General features: G+C 52.7%; 1 protein-coding gene across 5 annotated transcripts in view; it reads left to right on the top strand.

The window, feature by feature from the left end:
- The first annotated feature begins 2713 nt into the window (after positions 1-2713).
- LRCH1 (leucine rich repeats and calponin homology domain containing 1) overlaps positions 2714-20335 on the top strand; it is a 200844-nt gene continuing 183222 nt past the window's right edge. For 4 of the 5 annotated variants that reach the window (XM_026017282.2, XM_026017280.2, XM_026017281.2 and 1 more), the window contains exon 1: positions 2750-3261. In XM_026017282.2, coding sequence (XP_025873067.1) covers positions 2964-3261 — 298 coding nt within the window. In that variant the 5' untranslated portion in view covers positions 2750-2963. Of the gene's footprint in view, positions 3262-20335 lie in introns of all 5 variants that reach the window. The other variant, XM_026017279.2, reaches the window with a different exon arrangement.

The following is a 20335-nucleotide window of genomic DNA, read 5'->3' as shown; positions in this document are numbered from 1 at the left end:
AATTTGCAATCTGCTAGATGTCCCCAACCCTACTGTACACACGGGTGGCAGGGACTACTTTCGTTTAGCTAAAGATTTTCATTAGAAATTCTTTTTTTTTTTCATTGGAAATTCTTTGTGTCTCTTTCTAATTCACCTTTTGGAGAAAGGCGAGTGAGGAGAGGAGAAGGGGGTTAGTTCTCGAAAATGATACAAGTATGCTTTTATTTACTATTGTATTTGTTTTCAAGCCCGGTTTTTATTATTTATTTTATTATTTATTTTTTTTTACAAGCTATAAAAAATAGACTTCATGCAAGCACTAAGACCATTTACAATGTGCTGAAGATTCTGTGCATGAATTTGTATAAAGCTGTGTGAGTATTTCTGTGTGCATAATACAGAAACATTAGCTTTAAAAGAAGCTAAGAGCTTATGGAACAAAGGATAGCAATGAGAATGAGACTAGCTTAGGCATGGAGCTGTGTCAAACGATTGTCTGAAACACAATGACAATCTTTTTTTTTTTTTTTATTGGAGTTCAATTTGCCAACATATAGCATATCAAGCCTGGTTTTTAAACCTATGGGAGGTTGAGGGGATAAAAGAGGTTGGTGAGAGAGGAGGTTTGGGGGGAGGAGGAAGCCAGCAGATGGCGCTTGTCTCCTCCACCAGATCAGCACATTTGACTCCGCCTAGAATCCTGCAGGAAGGAAGGGCCACCGTGCATGCAGTCAACGCAGGTGACACACATCAGGTCACACCTCAGTGCCCAGGACATGAAGTCACAACTTCCAGCCTGTTGCCCAGGCCATCAGCATCTTTCTGCACCACCGTCTGGGAGCCCGGCTCACCCACCTGCAGGGCTGTAGGATTTTCCCACATGCATCCTCCTGTCTCCCAGCCAAGCCTCCTGGAGTGACCCTGGTGACAGTCACCTCGCACATGAAGGCCCTGGAGAGCTGGAGCTGCGACTTCAGAGCGAGCAGTGGGGTTTTCTCAGTCCTCAGCTGGTGGGCCCTCTGCTGCCCCTGCTGTGCCAGCCTCTGCTGGGCAGACCGGGAACTTGCTTTCAAGTCGGTCCCCCCAGGTCCTTTGTGGGGCAAGCCTCAGCCGCACGGGGACACCGGGCCGGGCCCTGGGCGCAGGCCCAACCTGTGCTGAGTCACCGGCTAGTCGGGGTCACCGGTTTCCTTACCTCGTCTGCACCATGCAACCTGGGGCCCGGGATGATGGGGCCCGTCCAGCACGAGAACCACCCTCGTTCACAAAGTCCTTCCTTTCTGTGTCCGGCCCCTCGGCCCTCCCATCGCTCAGAAAACCTTCCACCCCACTCTGCCTTGGTCTCTTTGCCCCCGGGGTCGGGCCCAGGACTATCGGGGACGAGGGCAGCCCTACAGGTGCGAGGGCTACAATCCGCATCCAGCTCCGCCTCTGGCTGCACGGGTGTGACCTTAGACCAAACAACAAATAAATAAAATGAGACAAAAATAGATTTTTTTTTTTTTTTAAATCTAACTTCCTCTGTAGTCTGGGGGAACCACTTTTCCTCCCACGGGCTCCCTGGAATTAGTGAGATGATGAACGTAGACCGCTTAGGCCGCCTTGAGTCCTCGCAGGCGCCCACACGCGGGGGTGGGGTGGGGGGAGGTGTGCGGGTCAAAGAGCCAGAGTCGTTCGCAGAATTGAGACAACCTGTCACCTGCTCGTGATGTCACTGCACTGGAACCCCCGAGGTCTGCAGCCTCGCCGGCCTGTTCTCGGAGCCCCTAGGAGCCCTCGGCCCCCGTTCTCCCCCCAACCCCCCGCCCCCCGATACGCGGAGCAGCGAGAGGGAACCCAGAAGCCTGTGGCGCCGAGGGGAAGGTGACCCGGGGGCGGAGCCGGGGGCGGGCGGGGGCGGAGCCGGGGGCGGAGCGGGGCTGGATTGACAGCTCGCAGCAGCAGGAGGAGCCGCACGGGGGCGGGGCGTGGGCGGAGCCGGGGGCGGAGCCGGGGGCGGGGCGGGGCTGGACTGACAGCTCGCAGCAGGAGGAGCAGCGCGCGGCGGCGGGAGGAGGGCGCAGGGGCAGGGCAGGGGCGGGGCGGAGGGCGGGGCCGGACTGACAGCTCGCAGCAGGAGGAGCGGGAGCGTGGGCGGGGCGTGGGGCGGATCCGAGGGGCGGGGCGTGGCTGGACTGACAGCTCGCAGCAGCAGGAGGAGCCGCGCGGGGGCGGGGCGTGGGCGGAGCCAGGGCCCGGCGGGGCGGAGCGTGGCTGGACTGACAGCTCGCAGCAGCAGGAGGAGACGCGCGGGGGCGGGGCGTGGGCGGAGCCTGGGGCCGGCGGGGCGGGGCGTGCCTGGACTGACAGCTCGCAGCAGCAGGAGGAGCCGCGCGGGGGCGGGGCGTGGGCGGAGCCTGGGGCCGGCGGGGCGGGGCGTGCCTGGACTGACAGCTCGCAGCAGCAGGAGGAGCCGCGCGGGGGCGGAGCCGGGGGGCGGGGCGTGGCTGGACTGAGCTCGCAGCACAGGAGGATCGCGCGGGGGCGGGGCGTGGGCGGAGCCTGGGGCCGGCGGGGGCGGGGTGTGGCTGGACTGACAGCTCGCAGCAGCAGGAGGAGGCCGCGGGGGCGGGGCGTGGGCGGAGCCGGGGGCGGGGCGTGGGCGGGGCGTGGCCGGACTGACAGCTCGCAGCAGGAGGAGCCGCGCGCGGCGGCGGGAGGAGGGCGCAGGCCGGGCGGGGACACATGCGCGCTGCCGGCCGCCGCCGCCGCCGCCGCCGCCGCAGTCCTCGGCTTCCCGGGGACAGGAAACCTCGGAGCCCGAGCCCGCCGCCCCGCCGCCCCGCGGCCCGCGCGCCCGCCGCCCCGCCCTCCCGCCCGGCAGGATCCCTCGCCGCGGGGCACTGCGGGGGCCCGGCCCGCACCGCGGCCTCCCGGTCCCGGGGCCCGGCTGCGACCCCCCCGCAGGAGCGGCGGGGCGGGGTGGGGGGGCCCGGGGGAAGATGGCGACGCCGGGGAGCGAACCCCAGGCTTTCGCCCCTGCCCTGCCGGCGGCCGCGCTGCACCCTCAGCATCACGCCCACCCGCAGCTCCAGCACCAGCAGCACCACGGGGGCGCCGCCGCGGGCAGCGGGGTCGCGGGCGGCGGCGGCGGCTTCCACCTGCCCTTGAACCGGGGGCTGGAGCGCGCGCTGGAGGAAGCGGCCAATTCCGGGGGGCTGAACCTCAGCGCCCGGAAACTGAAGGAATTCCCCAGGACCGCGGCCCCGGGGCACGACCTCTCGGACACGGTGCAGGCGGGTGAGCAGCGGCCGAGCGGTGGCGGACGTCGGGCCTCGCCGGGGGGGCAGGAGCGCGGGGGGCGGGGGAGCGGGTCCGCGGGCCTCGGGGTTCGCGCCAGGCAAACCCAGACAAAGGGGGCGCGCCCGGGGCCGACCCCGAGGGCAGCGGCGGTGCAGCCGGGGCCCCCGCGACCTCCGCGGGCGGCGGGCGGCGGGCGGCGGGCGGCGGGCGGGGCCGGGCTTCCTCCTGCTCCCAGCCAGCCCGGGGCGCAGCCCCCCGCCCCCAACCCCGCCCCCGCCCCCCCGCGTCCGTCCTGCGCCCGACGCCCCCGAGGGGTGACCCGGTCCTTGCGGGGGGGCGCCCGGGAGGGCCCGGCTCGGCGCAGGAAAGGCAAAGCCATTAAAGTGAGCCGGTTCTGCTGCGTGACCGGCAAGTTGCGACTCGCGCCCGGGAGCCGCCGGCTCCGAGTCCTGCCCCGCGCTGCCCTGTTCCCGAGACGTCTGCTCCCTCCCGAGGGCTGGGGCTGCGGCGGGGGACCTCTGCACGGGAAGGGGGGCTGGGGCCTCGGGACCCCGCAGGACGTGCCTGCGGTTCAGCTCCCCACACCCCCGACCCCAGCAGCTCCCCCACCGCCCACCCCAGCAGCTCCCCCACCCCCACCCCATCAGCTCCCCACCCCATTAGCTCCCCACCGCATCAGCTCCCCACCCCAGCAGCTCCCCAACCCCCCACCCCATCAGCTCCCCACCCCAGCAGCCCCCCAACTCCCCACCCCATCAGCTCCCCCACCGCCCACCCCAGCAGCTCCCCCACCCCCCACCCCAGCAGCTCCCCCACCCCCCACCCCATCAGCTCCCCACCCCAGCAGCTCCCCAACTCCCCACCCCAGCAGCTCCCCCACCCCCCCACCCCATCAGCTCCCCACCCCAGCAGCTCCCCCACCCCAGCAGCTCCCCCACCCCCCCACCCCATCAGCTCCCCACCCCAGCAGTATCCCCACCCCATCAGCTCCCCACCACCCCACCTCATCAGCTCCCCCATCCCCCACCCCATCAGCTCCCTACCCCATCAGCTCCCCACCCCAGCAGCTCCCCCACCCCATCAGCTGCCCCACCCCCCACCCCATAAGCTCCCCGCCCCCCTACTCCATCAGCACCCCACCCCACCCCCTGGGGAGGGTTGGTAGCTCGGGGAGGGCGCCCAGCCTTTCCCCATGCACAGTGGGTGTCCCACTTTGGGAACCACTGCCCAGACCTCCTGGCTGTCATCACCTCGATGCTCCGATGGCTGAGTGGCTCAAGTCTCAGCTCCAGAGCTCCCAGTTTGGAGAAGTAGGGGGGGGGGGGGGGAGGGAGCAAGGCTTTTTTGGAGCTAGGTCTCCAGTGCTTTTTGTTTCCCACTTCAATCCGGTAAACGTTTATGGAGCGACCTAATGAGTATTTGAAAAGAGTTCCAAGTTCACTGGAGGCAAAAAAGGGCCTCTCCAGGGTCATTAAACTTTGCGACTTGTTTGAGGGATCGTCAGGCATCGCCGAAAAAGAGGGAATTTCCAGAGTTGAGCTCTCAGCAGCTGGGGAGTCTCTTCCTTAGGACCTCTTAGTTACATTTTCTCAAGGGGAAGTTATTCCAAGAATTGCCTGAATCATTAACTTAAAAAAAAAAAAATCTGTTGTTAAGTCCTGGTTCCCTTTTGCCCTAGAATATACCAGGGAGTCTGGAAGGATTGGATATGACTGCGGAAAAGCTGGCATGACCAGTAATATGTGTTTGCACCATCTGCAGGGGGGTTTGAAGGTTGTGTGTCCACTTCAGTTGTGCAGACGTTTATTCCCAAAGTTGAGTGAACCTGGTGTGTCTGCCGTGTCGGCATTTCTTTGAGACGCGGGCTTTTAAAGGCAGGGACCACCTTTTCCAGCTAGGACATTGCCGTGTGAGATACATGCCCAGCGGCATCCCCGTTCTCCTCTCTTGCTCCCTTGCGGTGGTGGACGTCGGTGGTGAGTTTGGCCAGATTGTAATTACGGCCCTTCCTTGCACACGTTTAATGTTCAGAAAATTCTAGCTAGTTAACGCTCAACTTAACATTAATTTCCCAACAACAGCAGCAACAACAACAGAAAGCAATGTGAGTTTCGGGATGGGGCATGTCAGCAAAGTTGGTAGCAGTTTAGGACAACCTGGAAAAGGTAAAGCGTGTTCCAGGTAACCAGCTGTTTCATGTGAAATGTGAGCGCCCCGATGTGTTCAGGGGTTGCTTCCGAAAAACATCTTTGCCTCAGGTCAAACGCTGGCTATAGACCAAATGTAGTTTGCCCTTTGTTCTTTTTTTTTTTTTTTTTTAAGATTTTATTTATTTACTCATGAGAGACACAGAGAGAGAGAGAGAGAGAGAGAGAGAGAGAGAGAGAGAGAGAGAGGCAGAGACACAGGCAGAGGGAGAAGCAGGCTCGATCATGGGACTCGATCCTGGGTCTCCAGGATCAGGCCCTGGGCCGAAGGCAGCACTAAACCGCTGGGCCACCGGGGCCACCCTTTTTTTTTTTTTTTTTTGAAGATTTTATTTATTTATTCATGATAGACATAGAGAGAGAGAGAGAGAGAGAGCGAGAGGCAGAGACACAGGCAGAGGGAGAAGCAGGCTCCATGCAGGGAGCCCGATGCGGGACTGGATCCTGGGATGACTCCAGGATCACGCCCTGGGCCAAAGGCAGGCGCCAAACTGCTGAGCCACCCAGGGATCCCCCTCTGCCCTTTGTTCTAAAGAAATATTTGCTGCTCACTGTTCTTTATTTGGAAGAGCAAAAATGAAAATAAAGCAAGAGTTAAAATCACCCCCAGTTTGCGCAGCATTGACATTTCCTGCAGGTCAAGAGTTCTAGCGGGGCGTGAGTGGTAAGACGTACACTGAAGGTCGTGGTTTCTGGGAATGCAGAAACAGGCTGAGGGCCGCTCCGTAGACGTCTAAGCTCTGTCACCAGAGGCATACGTAATTTTCACAGGAAAACAACTCGCAGGCCCTCCCTTTGGGCCTAATGCGTTGCTCATATTGGAGTCAAAATGATGTTGTGGTCGGGGTGCAGTCTTTCTCGCAGGTGAGCAGGGGAAAGAAAGGCTGACCCGTGCAGGTGTGGTGGCACAGGTGACGCTGGCTGAACGGGAGAAGCGTGAACAGGAGAGCCAGGCTTAGCCCTTGGTGTGGGCACCGTGCGGCGTGCTGGGTATTTTATCTGCATCATCCCGCCCCGTCCTCCCCGGCAGCCCATTCGTATCCTCATTTATGGTTGGGGACATGGCAGTTGAGAGAGGTCAGGTCCTATGCTCAGGACGTACCCCTGCTTAGATGGTGGGCTAGTGATTGGCCCCAGAGTTTCACTTTGGCTTCTATGTTCTTGACCATTTTCCTGTGAAGCAGAGAAGGCGTGGAGAGGAGCAGGATCGGGGAGGGTGTTTGGAGGCTCATTCAGCCAACATCCGCTCCACGAGGACCTGCCAAGCCCTGCCGAGCGCCAGGCACTGTGCAAGGCACTGGGGGTGCAACAGAGACCATCAGAGGACCCCTCTACCCCTGCGTATGGAGTTCCCATTCTATTTGGAGACGGATGGGGAGAGAAATGAGGACACTGATTTTGCAGAACGAGTTGGAAGATTTACAATATAAATATAACATCTTTGTTTTAGAAAGACAAGATGCAGCCCCGATTTCAGGTAACTCGAGGTGGCTTGTAACAATGAGAGCACAAAGGACGACTAGTGATAAATATAAACCGAAGTGCAAAATTCGTCTTGATAAAAACAAGTACACGGACACGTGCATCAGGAAAGCAAACTTTTTTTTTTTTTTACTCGTGCTGACTTACTGCGTCATTTTGGGAAGAAGTTGAAGGCGGTGTGGGATATGACTGAGATAAAGCAAACTGATAAGAGGAGTAAGGAAAGTGTCTCAGACTGATTGTAGGAGGTGCTAGGAAAAAAAAAGAAAACGAAGCCCTTGGACTTGATGGGTAGACAGTTGGTGAAAACCGGTCTCCTTGAGGAGAGGGTGGAGGGGCACTTGGGTGGCCCAGTTAGTTAAGCTTGTGACTTCAGCTCAGGTCATGATCTCAGGGTCCTGGGATTGAGTCGGCCCCTCTCCTGGCTTGTTCTCTCTTTCTCATAAATAAAATCTCCAAAGAGAGAGAGAGAGAGAGAGAGAGAGAGAGAGAGAGAGAGAGAGAGAGAGAGAGAGGCTAGAGTATATCATGGCGCTATGTTTTTGAGGTGGCTGCAAGCAGGAAACATTATGGGAAATGAAGAGCCTACCCAGGCCGGAATATAGAAGTCTGGCATAAAAAATGCTCACTCTGGTCCCATATGTGTATGTGCCTGTGCAGAACGTATAGGACACTGCAAGGTGAAGATAAAGTAGGAATGCACGAGAAGGTAGTAGTTCAGGGAGTCACAGGAGCCTCAAAGCAGGTCAAGGGGAGATGCTGAATAATACAGATACTGTCCATGAAATTCAGAAGAAAAGGTTTTTCAATTAAGCTGGTTAGGAAAGACTTTCACAGCATAGGTGGGGAGTGGGGGTGGAGGGGGTCAGATCTTACAGGATGGATTAGTTCTGGAAAGAAGTGCCCAGGAACTTCTGTGCTTGGCAAGATGTTTCCGAGATGGGGAGTGAGAACCTGAAGGCCTGAGATGTGTAAATACAACAGAAGGAGAGGGGCACCGGGGTGGCTCAGCCCGTGAAGCGCCTGCCTTCAGCTCAGGTCATGATCTCCAGGTCCTGGGATCGAGTCCCACGTCGGGCTCCCTGCTCCGCAGGGGTGTCTGCTTCTCCCTCTCCCTCTGCTTCTGCACCTGCTCGTGCCCTCGCTCTCTCATGATAAACACATAAATAAAAATAAATAAATAAAATCTTTAAATGATGAAACCGAAAGAGAGGGCATTTAAGCCTGTGCCTCTCTCTGGTCATCTCCTCCGGGCCCACTCTCACCATGTAATGATGTCACAGAGAGCAGGGCTCTTAGGACCTTTTATTTGAGGACTTGGAGATGGTGGCCGAGGCCTGGGATTTGTCAGCCTGTGGGACTAACTCCCTAGTGTGTCTGAGCTCTCTCTTTTAAGCGTCTATGCAGATTCAAAGACTCTTTGAGATGTGTGGGTGGGCTGCCCTGCGGAGTGTGGGCCTCCCCACCCGACTCCCATACTGTAGCAGCTGAGTCCTTGGGATACTAGTGCTCTTCAGTCGTCAGAATTCATACAGGACTTGATAAAGCAGTCTGTGTATTCTCAGAAACATGTGCTGCCCCATAAATTTGGCCACAGAGATGATTCATTACTAACGTGACGAAACGCTCGACATCACGTGGCTTCTTAAAACTCGTGTTCTTTTACAGTTAGGTGTAGTTTCAGATGATTTTTCTGCTGTTGAATTAAATTCGTTTGTTATTGCTGTAGCATTCATCGTGGTTGTCACTATCGGACATGTGTCCGTATGTATTACGTGTATCTTAAATACTTTTCCGTTCATAAATCATCAGTCACAGCCTGGCCTTCTGTATTATTATTATTATTATTATTTTTCCTCCTGTTGATCAGTTTCTTCCTTGTTAAGGTGCAGAGGACTTCTAATGGTGAAAGCTTTCAGGACATCTAAAACTCAATTTACGTGGTGGCTCGGGATCATGTCCAGATGCGCTCTTCTGTGTGACTGCGTATGGCCGAAACAGTCTCCCCAAACACTGCTATTCTCAGCGCTTGCATTATAGGCCACTCTTCATTCAAGGAGCAGGAACACACTAATCAAGTTTCTAGAATAATAGCATACAATTATAGGCCACAAAACCTCGGGGAATTTTTGGTCTGTCCCGGTTTATAAAGAAACAGCCCAGGGTTTGGCCTTCATCATCGAAATGACTCTACTCGATAGTTGGTCAGTCGCTGCGACATCTTATTTGATTTTTGGTGAGTGTAGGTCATTAGGCCAAAATTTGGCACACCCCACTACTTAGTTATTTTTAAGATTTTATTTACTTATTCATGAGAGACACACAGAGAGAGAGAGAAGCAGAGACACAGGTGGAGGGAGAAGCAGGCTCCCTGCGAAGATGGACAGATGCTCAGCCACTGAGCCACCCAGCTGTCCTACAGCCCCACCCCCCGTTTAAAATTTATTTAAATTATTAACTAAAACTTTTTTTTGTTGTTTTTTTTGAGTTCCATTTCAAACTTAAATTTTTTCGTGCCTTGGTTTGGTAAATTCTTTGGTGGTAAGCACTTAAAGGGTAGATACCTTCTGGAGTCTGTGTTAATGTTTATCAGCTCAGAGGTCAATTTTCTTTGACTCTTGTTCTGATGTGTACAGACTTTTTCTGTCCTGTTACTCAACTTCATCATTGCTTGTTTTTTTTATTTTTATTTTTTTTTCATTGCTTGTTTTTAAGCTTGGGTTTTTTTCCCCCTCTCTGTACGTACTTTTCTCTTTTTCCCTTCATTATCTATAAAAATATACGTAAGTACAAAAATATGCAAAATACAGGAATATACATAAAAGTATAGTTAGGTAGGTGGATAGGTAGATGATGGATGTTTTGTGTTCATAGGGGCAGCATTGACTTGCTTCATCTCTCTCCACAGTCACCCCCACACCCTCAGGAACGTACACATTATGTTTTCCCAGAGACTTGGTAATATAAATGACAGAAATGCGATTAACTCTATCTCAGGTGGCTGTGGGTTCATCAGGCCACAAAACTTGAACACTTGTCTAAGCCTCATAAAAACCTGTTTGTGACACTACTTTCCAGATAGGGTTTAGTTTCTTGGAAAATTAGTCCTCTGCCTTAGAGAGACATCAGGGGAAACTAAAACTACCCTGGGCTTAGTTCTCTGGGAAGGCTACCAATTTGTGAACTCTCGCGGTGATTGAGTCAGTTGTTGGGATTAGGGTAATTTGGTGTTAATTGCAGCGATTACTTCAAATTATAGTACTATAATCTATCATAAAAGGTTTAAGGATATAAAGCACAAAACTGACTGTATTTACATATTTTATGCCTTTATTTGCACGTAACCTATAGGAAGCCTAGAGGCTTCTATTATTGATAACTCCTGGTTTTTGTTGCTGTTGTTGCATGAAAATTAATTCCAGAATTTGCAGTTACTGTGATATTTCAGATAGGTCTTTTTTTTTCTGTATGATGTGGATTGTTTAACCAAAAGAAGAAGAAAAAAAGAAAAGCAAGCAAGCAAGCAAAAAAAAAAAAAAAAAAAGAAGGACAGGATTCCAAGTAAGCCTTAGTTCAGGAAAACTAGGTCTACCCCTTAGAGGCAGGCTTGAAGCACGCCTGTGTTTTCTTCATCTTAATTTAGGAGTTCAGTAGTATTGCTTCCATATACTGTAGTAAGAAGTCATGCATTTGGAAACCATCTGTTCCCACAAAGTAATTCAAAAATAAAGTGAGATTGTTTACATGAACAGAAAGTTGACAAACTGTGAGAATTTGGCTTCTCTTGCTTACTCCGGCAATGCAATAGCAGGGAAATGCCTTTCTAATCAGATTGCTGTCTGTGTTCATAGTTTTTTTTTCCCCAAACATATCCTCCTTTTCTCGGCCACAGAGGAGGATTAGGTGGGGTGGGGGTAGTGGTGAAAAACCCCCCGAATTACAGCCCAACGAGGTTTGATTTCCATAACAGAAATGTTTTCTGTTTTTGCATGATGGGAAGTTATTGCTCCTCTTAATATGCTGCTGGGTTACCGTTCCTGAAACTCTTCTGGGACATTTTTGTCACCAGCATCAGGCTCTATGGGTTTGGGGTCTTCATTGATGTTTGCTTCACTTCCCTGAGCTGTGTTTCCTCTGTCGTTTTGCTGGAGAGGAGGCCCCGAGACCTTGAGAGATCAGTAGGGCCCAGGGAGTCTTGAGTCCCCTCTTCACTGTGTGTCCCCAAATGGGCACAAAGGGACCCCATCTCAGCCTTGTGAATCCTCTGGTTTCTTCTGTGGCCCTGCTTTCGACAGCGGAGCCCTGCAGGGCAAGACCTGGCGTTTCTGATACTCCCTCGTGCTCTTGGGGTCGATGCTGCCCAGTGGCATCGCCCGTCCGGCCTGGTTCTGTCGGCCCCGCACTGATGTGACCTGGTATGTCCACAGGCCACGGTGACACGTCCAAAGAAGGGTGTCAGCTGCAGGCTGTCGGGCCTGGCTTTCCTGTGCGTCACCTTCCTTTCTCTTTTCGGCTCATGTCCCTCGCCCCCTGCCCCCCTGCCCTGTAGGAGGCCCCTTCCCGGTCCTGCTCCAAACGCACAGTCCCCCCGCCCTCCGGGGGCCCAGGCCTGACTCCCGCGCAGCCTCGAGGCACCTTTGCTGTGCTTCAGGTCAGTGAGGAGGGTCTTCCTCCTCTGGTGCTGCCTCTGCTGCCCCGAAGCTGTGGCCAGGCGGGGTTTCTGCCCTTGTAGACGCGCCCACACCCGTGCACTGCCGTCTGCCCGTCCTGCTCACGGCCCACTCGGCCCGGCTTGCGCCCCATCGCCTGGGCTCTGAGCAGACGGCCCCGAGCAAGCGGTGGGTGCCTACGGGGTACGGGTCATAGGTGCTCAGGAGGGTGATTGTGAAGACAGCGACTGTCACGATGCCAGAGCAGCGTCGGGGGCTCTCCCCGGGCCCTGAGGCGCCCCAGGCCCTACGTGCGCACCCGGGTTCCGGATGCCTAGTGGAGGTATCGCCTCATTCACTTCTTGCCAGGTGTTCTAACCATCGGAGGAACTCCCCAGCCCCCACTCTTCCAGCTGCTGCTTGGGCTCCACCCACCCTCCTGACACCTCTGGTCCCAGTTCACCCGCTTCCGAAATGCCTTTCCTGACTCCTGCGGCCTGGAGACGGAGTTTAGATGCCGGGGAAGCATCCATTGGCGTCTCTCCCTCATTGCAGGACTGAGGACCCCGGGGCCTGAGAGCTGCTGCCATCTGACCCACGTCACACAGCAGGGTGGTGGGTCGGGTCCTGAGCCAGAGTCTCACAGCCTCGCGGGCGGCTGTTTCTGTGGAGCCCAGAGCCCCCCAACCGGGAGCCTGGATGGAAGACCGACCTCCCACCCTCCCTCCCACCCTCCCTCCCTCCCTCCCTCCCTCCTCCCTCCCTCCTTCCTTCCCTCCCCCCCTCCCTCCCTCCCTAGGCCTCTCAGGTCACGCTCTCCCAGGCAGCCCTGTGGCTGGTCCCCGGTAGAACAAGTCCTGTGAAACCTTTAACAATCGCATAGGGTCTAAGGCCAGGGAGTGTAAGATAGAAAACCAACAGCGGTTACAGGTTACAGGTTGGCCGTGTTAGCGCAGGACTTTACTGCGTGCGTGTGGCTTGAGGGACCGCGCGCCCCGGGTGGACTGATCCGAGCGCTGGGGGCGGGCGTGGCGGCGGCCCTGGCCTAGCTGGGTCCTACACGCTGGGTCCCACACGCTGGAGTCCCACCGCGGGCTTCGCTGCCGTGTTTTTCTTGAAATACGTTTCCCTTTGGAAATAAAGCAGTAAGTGGTGGTTTGGTTCTCCCGCCAGCCCTCTGGTGAACCCTGGCACAGCCGGGCCTCGTATTAATGGTGGTTTCTTATGGTTTCCGTGGAAAAAAAAATGCGGCTTTCAGCTGTAACATGAAATTGTGAGTCTGGAGGTCTTGGGGGAGGACTTCCCTCCCCGCCTCCCCGCCTCGGGGGCCCCTGGGCAGCGGGCGTCCCTTCCCACTGGGACGGGGAGCGGGGGTCGGCGAGGGGCAGAGGTGGGCTCAGGGACTCGCGGAGGCCTCCAGGCCCGGCTGAGGGAGCCAGGCGAGGGACTGAAACCCTTCTCCATGTGATTTTTATTTTTTAAATATTTATTTATTTTTTAAAGACTTATTTATTTATGCATTCAGAGAGAGAGAGGCAGAGACCCAGGCAGAGGGAGAAGCAGGCTCCACGCAGGGAGCCCGACGCGGGACTCGATCCCGGGTCCCCAGGATCACACCCTGGGCTGCAGGCGGCGCTAAACCGCCGAGCCACCCGGGCCGCCCTGTGTGTAATTTGTAAATGCTTTAGATCTCCCCTCCTCAGTTTATTACCTTTAGAATTTGAAGCAAGTTCCTGAATCTCACGCTGCTTCAGGTTCGTCATTTGTTAGACGTGGAAATGCTCTTTACCCTCAGGGCCGGGGCGGTTCCCGAGGGAAGGTGCGGGACCCAGAGCTGAGCTGGGGTCTGGCCAACAGTGAGTGGCCGCAGGTACCGCCTGGCCTTGGGGTCCCCTACGATGACGTCGTGGTTTCCTTCGGTAAAATGAATCGTGGGAAGCTGTGGGCACAGGATTAGAGCATCGTGCCTGACTGGTGTCCCCGGTCTTAGTCTGGGCTCCACCGGGCGGGGCCTGGGACTTCACCTCCCTGTACCTCAGGTCCCTCAGCATGAAATGGGGGATAATCGTCGGAGGGTTGCTGCGAGGAGTAAACGAATATCCGTGTAAAGTGCTTAGTTCAATGCCTGGCGTTGACCTTGCCCATGATTATTTATGCTCCATTATCTTTAGACAAGGGATTCGGTCACACACAAAGACTAAATTCCTGGAAGTGTGGCGACATCGTGAAGTGACTTGAATACCCCAAAAGCTTGAGCCTCCACGCTTTCGCCATGTGCCAGCGTCACTGATACTCTGGGACAGTCTTCGGAAGACGGTGGAGTAGGTGGTATTTGTTATTCCGGCTCTAAATAGTCCGAGCTAAATTACACGTGGGGAAGCGCAGCCCTTCCCTGGGTTGTGTTGCTAGCGGGTGGGTTGAGCCAGGACCAGGTCTTCTGAGTTTTTATGTCCTTTCCATTCGGTCTTTGATATAACTTAGGTTCTTAGGTCTCATTTGATCTCACCAGGTCAGAGAAATCCCGAGGGGGACAGGCTGATGAGAAGAATGAGTTCAGGATGCTCCCAGCGAAGGATGGGGGACCCTATTTCAGTGCCATGCTACGGGATTGAGGCCAGGAATCTAGGGACCAAGGCTTGTTTTCGGCCTCAGGGTGAGAAGGGTGGGAAATTGAGAGGGAGGACTCAGGTTTGTCATTTGTTAGACGTGAAAATGCTCTTTATTCCCTACTATGAGAAAGGAATACAAGACCCATTGGGTGAGTGAGCATGTAGTTGTTTACTTTCTAGAACATTCTCTTTGTAATACAAGTATTTATAGTCTGTAAGCTGTTTTATTAAGTGATAATCATTGATTTGATTTCTGAAAATGCATTTTATTTTGCGTACAGATCCTCCAATACATTAATTAATTGCTTTCGCAATCTTACAAATGAGATTGAACAGCAGCCCATTTTGGCTAAAATGGCAGCACGGCCTACAGCTAAGTAACCAAAATTTTTTGTGTTGATGCAAATTGATCCAATTCAAAGGAATCTGATTGTGCCATTGAAGGCAGATAGATACCTCTTTGTGCAGTTCCCTTGGAGGTGTGGATGATAATCTCTGTCTGCATGCAATTTTAGGCAATTATGCTTTTTTTTTTTCTTTCCTGGTCTTTAGAAAGCCTGGATAAATCAAAGTTAATTTTAGTTGTACCAGTCATTCCCGTGGTTATAGTCTTGCAATAAATTCTAGCTGTGGTTTGTTCAGATATTTACAATTAATGCTTTCTTGTATCTGCGCAGCACTTTAAAGGGCGCTGTGCTGGGACTTTATGAGAGCTAATGTGCTAAGCCTGATCTGTTTTATGAAATTCAGCTGGTGGCTGTAAAGACTTGCTTTTGCTCCCCTTCCACCCCCAAAGTCCTTGATATGTTAATGAAGACTTGGTATCTCAATATGAAATTTGCACAGTGGGAGTTCTGAGGTAATATGCCCTGATAGAGCCCCAAATGTCTGCCCCTTGGAGAGTGAGGGACAAAGATAGGATAACCCAGCTAAGTGCTTGCATAATCAGGCAGCCTGGGTCTTTTCTAAAGTGGTTTCTTAGTTTCAGTGTCTCCGACCCCTTCTCTCCTCTGGCGGCCGGGCAGCCTTGTTTGTAATCTCTTAATACCACACGGTAGATTGGGTTGATGAGCCCCATCGGTTTTGGATGAAAGACCTCAGCTTTCAAACGTATCTTGTGACATGCAACACTCTTTCATTTTTTTGGAGAGAACATTTGGTCACTGTGGACATCACGAGACGTGCTCTTAGAGGATGATCGTAAGTAGCACCACGCTAAGTCCAGTCTGGTTTATACCTCTTGCCCTGGCTTGATGAACCATATAGCAGCTCCTGATTTGTATGATAAATCATACGGTCGCTCCACTCGCGTGAGACCAAGGACACCATCTTTTAAGAATAAACTCAAATTGGAGACGAACGAGGTAACTTGCACATCACCCTGCCCACCCCCACCTCCCACCCCCCACCCCACCCCCGGCCAGTTAGTATCAGATCAGGTCTAGAATCAGAAGAGCTTATCCTGGCCATCTCTGTCTACTTCCCATACTGCTGTCCTTTGGAGGAATGGCACTGCTAGGCGAGTTTCTCCTTTTAACACTCACACCAAGAAACCCTTGCAGGAAGGTGTTTGCCATTCGTTGTTAGTTTTCATGGACCAAATGCAGTTGTCATTTAAAAATTTGGAAGTAGAGCCTCGAAAGGAGCCTACGCAAACTGTAGGCATGATTTGAATGATGATAGTAACACAGACGTGGAAAGCAGACAGGAAGCGGGGACGGGAGGTAGTAGGTGTGATGAAGGCCGTCTTGATTGTTAATGTTGGGTGCCCAGGTGTGTGCGCCGGTCAGCGCTGACAAAACATACCCTTAAAAGTGGGGGCGCATTTGGTATAGAAGTTACACCTTGGTAAAGTAGACCCGTTATGCACCTCAGAACGTAGACCATTTGCCACATTTGTTTTAGTTCTCCGCACGCTCGCTCTGTATCCCTGACTGACAGACTGCTCTGAAGCCCAGAATAATTGGGGCTTTCCGGCTGAATCATTGCCTACTGTTAGAGGACTGATTATTTCCATCGTAGTGGACAGATCCTTTGATCTCCATTTTCTCTCTTTTGAAACTGCTTGTTATCGGTCTATATAGTCATGCTAATAAACTGTTCTGATTTACTTATAAGTGGCATTTTATTTTAGTGATGGTAAACACTGCTGAGTCAGGTTTTCTAGGACCACTGGGATGATATGTTGGTTTATGAGGCCCAAGGCCCAGCAGGCCTTGGTTGCGCACCTCTTGGGCACCAGACACCACGCAGACAGGCTCCCATCCTGCTCACCTGCCTGTGGGGTAGTTGTCACTTACCTGAAATGCCATCAAGTACAGGAACTGAGGCTCCTCGAGATTAAGCAGTTTACCCGAGATCCCCGCCTGGGAAACGGAGGAGCCAGGGTTTGAATCTCAGTTGTCTGACTCTAAAGCGTTTGCCTTTCCCACCAAGCACATGGTCCTTTAGAAAGAACCACCTTTTCCCGGAGGACGTAGAGCATGGTGGCTCTTCCCTGGCTGTCGCCTGTAGCACTGGGGGTGGCCTGCCCTTCGGAGGTCCTGCGTCACAGCTGTGCCCGGCCCCTGCCGGCCTCCTCCCGCCGCTCTCTCCTGCCTGCCCACCCGGGTCAGCTGCCTGCAGGCAGAGCTGATGGGCCTCTGGCATCTGGCACCACCCTGCTTATCCCACCGGCTTTGCCTCACACCCTCCCCACGGCCCCTGGGGCTCCAGCTGCCTTTTCCTGTGCTGTCCCCATATGTTCTGGGTTAAGCGCCTCCACTTTGCCTTTGATCATACCTTTGCTCTCCTCTCTGCATTTGCCAAATAAAATAAAAAACAGAAAATAAAACAATAAAAAAAAAACCCTCCAGTACTCCGGTGCCTGTCAAATCTTACCTCGGCCTCTTCTGGGATGGCCCCAATCCTAGCCCCCCACTCCCTGTGCACCTCTGTCCTTTCCGAACTTCTCAGACTTTGGGTCTGAAACAGGTGGTTTAAGTGATCCAGTTGTCCCTCAATTATTCTTTAACTTTACCCTTTCTTTCCAGTTCATAACAGTAAGAATGATAATTGCCTTATCTATTGAGTCAGGTATTGTGCTGTGCACGTCAGGTGGCTTTTCTCAACCAATCCTCTCCAAACAATGTCAGGACATAAGTATATGTTTTCTCCCCATTTGGCAGATGAGAAAATAGAGGCTCAGAGAGAAATGTCCAAGCCCTAAGCAGGGAAACAGATTCAAACCCAGGTTGGCTTGAGGGGTCACATCTTACTCTTTACTGACTCCTTGCAAACTCCTTGAAGATTGCTGGAAAAGAAAGGAAAAGTGACATTTCCTGTGCCTTTACTAGGGCATGGCGGAGAGGAGGTCAGCTCATTTCCTCACATGATTTTTTACACCAATGCTAAAAATTGGATTTATGGTCTCCAACACTGAGGCTCAATTTAAATAATTTGTTCCGGGTCACAGAGCTGATAAGCGGAGACATCAAAATTAAACCAGGTCTTTCTGCCCCTAGAGATGCACGGCTCTGTGCATGAGCAACTCCACCTATATTTCTTTATTTTAATTCTCAACAGGGCCTTTTATTTCTTTTTTTATTCTCTCCAAGGCCTAGCTATATATTAGTGAAACTTTTCAATTAGTTATAGGTTGATTGAAAAGCACAAACATTCCCTTATTCTGTTGGAGAAGCATGAGCAGCTAAGGCCTCTTCCAGTAGGGAAGGGTGGAACCCACAAAGTAGTTAGATTTTTAAAGGAGATGACACAAGAGCACAGATGGGGTGGCATTGAGTCTTGAATGGCCTGGCAACCCCGGATAAAACATGTTTATCTTGGGAGATGTACTTTATGCCCTTCCTGACTTGTACCATAGTGGATCAGGAATGTCTAATATTAAAATTAAAAGTTAAAAGATGGGAGAAGATGACTTAGGATTTCTGTTCAAAGTTTTAGGTTGCTGTGTTGTTAGTTTACTCCGGTCAGCCTGCTTCCCCACCTCTTATCACCTTTCTCAGGGACAGAATTATAAGCTAATGGTGCTTACCCAGGGCCATGGGGAGACAGGTCTGCATCGGGTCTGGTTCCTGGATCTTGGAACTTGTCCTCCACTGTCATTCCTCTCTGCAGAGCGTTTCTTTTGAGTATGCTACATGCCAAGAGAACAGTTGTCAGTGGTATTCACAGCGATGCGTGTTAGTCTGAGCGCCAGAAGAGGCTCAAGTGCAGATTTTCGAGTGATGGACACCAACTCTGTCTTCCACACGTGGTCTTTTGTGCTCTGGGTAATTGAGAAGCACTGGCTGTGGGCACTGGGTTTTCTCCAAGTGCTCCAGGTATGTCATCTCCCAGGGCTGTCGAGCCCCTTAGAATGTGGATGATCTGAGAGCATTCCCAGAACGAAATACCAGAGTGCCCAGATCGCCATGGCTCTGCCACTGGCTTCCATCCCTTTTTTGCTGTGACATTCCAAGGGGTTTAGAACCATGGTAGCTATTCAGGTAGTGGGCCTGGAGATCAGGTGATCGGGTGTGCACAGTGGCTCCGAACCGCGTTCACAGCATTCGAAGTTGGGGTTCCTCCTTTTCCGCCTATTGGCTTTGGAGAAGTCACTTGGAAAGCCCTACCCAGTACCTATTTCAGAAGGCTTTTGGAAGTTGAATGTCTAAGGAACACAGAGTGCCTGGCCTATGAGAAACACTCAGGAACTGTTAGCTACCATTATTAGTTTCTTTTTTGTTTGCTGCTTTATTGTCGATCTCTCCTTCCATCATCAAATGCTGATAGACACCTTGTTCTTCTTTTTCTCTCGTAACTAGTATTCCTTATTCCCATGGCTGTGTCTAGCCCATGGTAGGATCTTAGTAAATATTTGAGCTCAACAAATGAATAAAGTGGACAAGTCCATGAATGCCAGGCTCCAGGCTGGATGCTTCATATGCAGTCGTAGAATGAGAGTGGTATCCACCTTCATGAAGCCGCCAGTTAGTCTGGTGGAGAAGAGGCTGGACCAATGGTGATGAGTGACACGCAGGGAAAGAACCAGGGGAGGCTCTTCTGGGTGGCAGGGGGTAGTGGCATTTTCTGACCTCGTATGGTTGATGGATCAATGGGGCACCTTCTTCTCTTCATCCATTTGAAGACTTAAAATACTTGTGGGTCCCCCTTCCTGCTTTTTAAAGCGTTTCTATTGCAACTATTTCATCTCCTCAGACATATAAACCAATTTTGTGCATGTCCTAAAGTTTTTAAAAGGAAGGCAAACAAACGCCAACGATTTAAAAGATTTTAGAAAGTCAACCAAGTAACTTAAAACTGGTGATGATAAACACTCACTTGTTTACCTTTGGTTGCTTGGAATTAATTTTTTTTTTTCCCTTTTGGTGTCTGGGATATTTATTGGCCTTTCTTCATCTTTTCCTTGTCTGTTTGGATAAATTCAGCCAGCAAAATTCCTTTTGGCAGCAGGAATGATAAAAGATTCTGGTTAGTTTTAGGGATGAGATTTACATTAAATATTTACAAGTACATTTTTTGACTTAGAATAACAGGTTCTTTTTGGCCAGTGGAAGCGGGTGAGATTACTGAAAAGATCAAACCAAAATACGCCCGATGGACTAGAGCCACCTTCTTGTCTGAGGCGGAAATCCTTGACAGGCTCCTGGCTCTGACTGACCTCAGGGAGCCTAGAACTGCTGGGAGGCTCTGTGCTGCTGCTTCCCCCAACCCCGTCATCACCTGCACGACGAAGTGTGTCCTCTGCTGCAGGTTAATGATCTTAGAGGGGTGAAGTTGAAGCTCAGCTATGCCCTCCAAACTCTGGTGGAGTTGCCTACCATGTGGCTTAGCTTCACACAGCCATGAGGTGTGGACCCCACCATCTAAATAAAGCATTATTACTCGGCCTTGTGGTTAGGGTGCTAGAACCATGCTTGGAGGGCTTTTCCTCCCTATACTCTGCACACAGAAGGTTCTCTGAGTTGAGGGAGACATGGCACCATCGCATAAATCTGCAAAACCAAAAGCTGTGAGGTGGGTGCACCTTGGTCTGTTTTCAAAACCTTGCACAGGGCTCGTGTTTTTCAGCTTCCTGTGTCGACTAGGTGTGAGCCCTGTTCATTGCCTTGCAAGCAGTGGG

This window comes from Vulpes vulpes, chromosome 6 (genome assembly GCF_048418805.1).
Source record: "Vulpes vulpes isolate BD-2025 chromosome 6, VulVul3, whole genome shotgun sequence".
NCBI lineage: Eukaryota > Metazoa > Chordata > Mammalia > Carnivora > Canidae > Vulpes > Vulpes vulpes.
The sequence above is the reverse complement of the archived record's forward strand: the minus strand, read 5'-3'. Positions and strand labels throughout refer to the sequence as shown.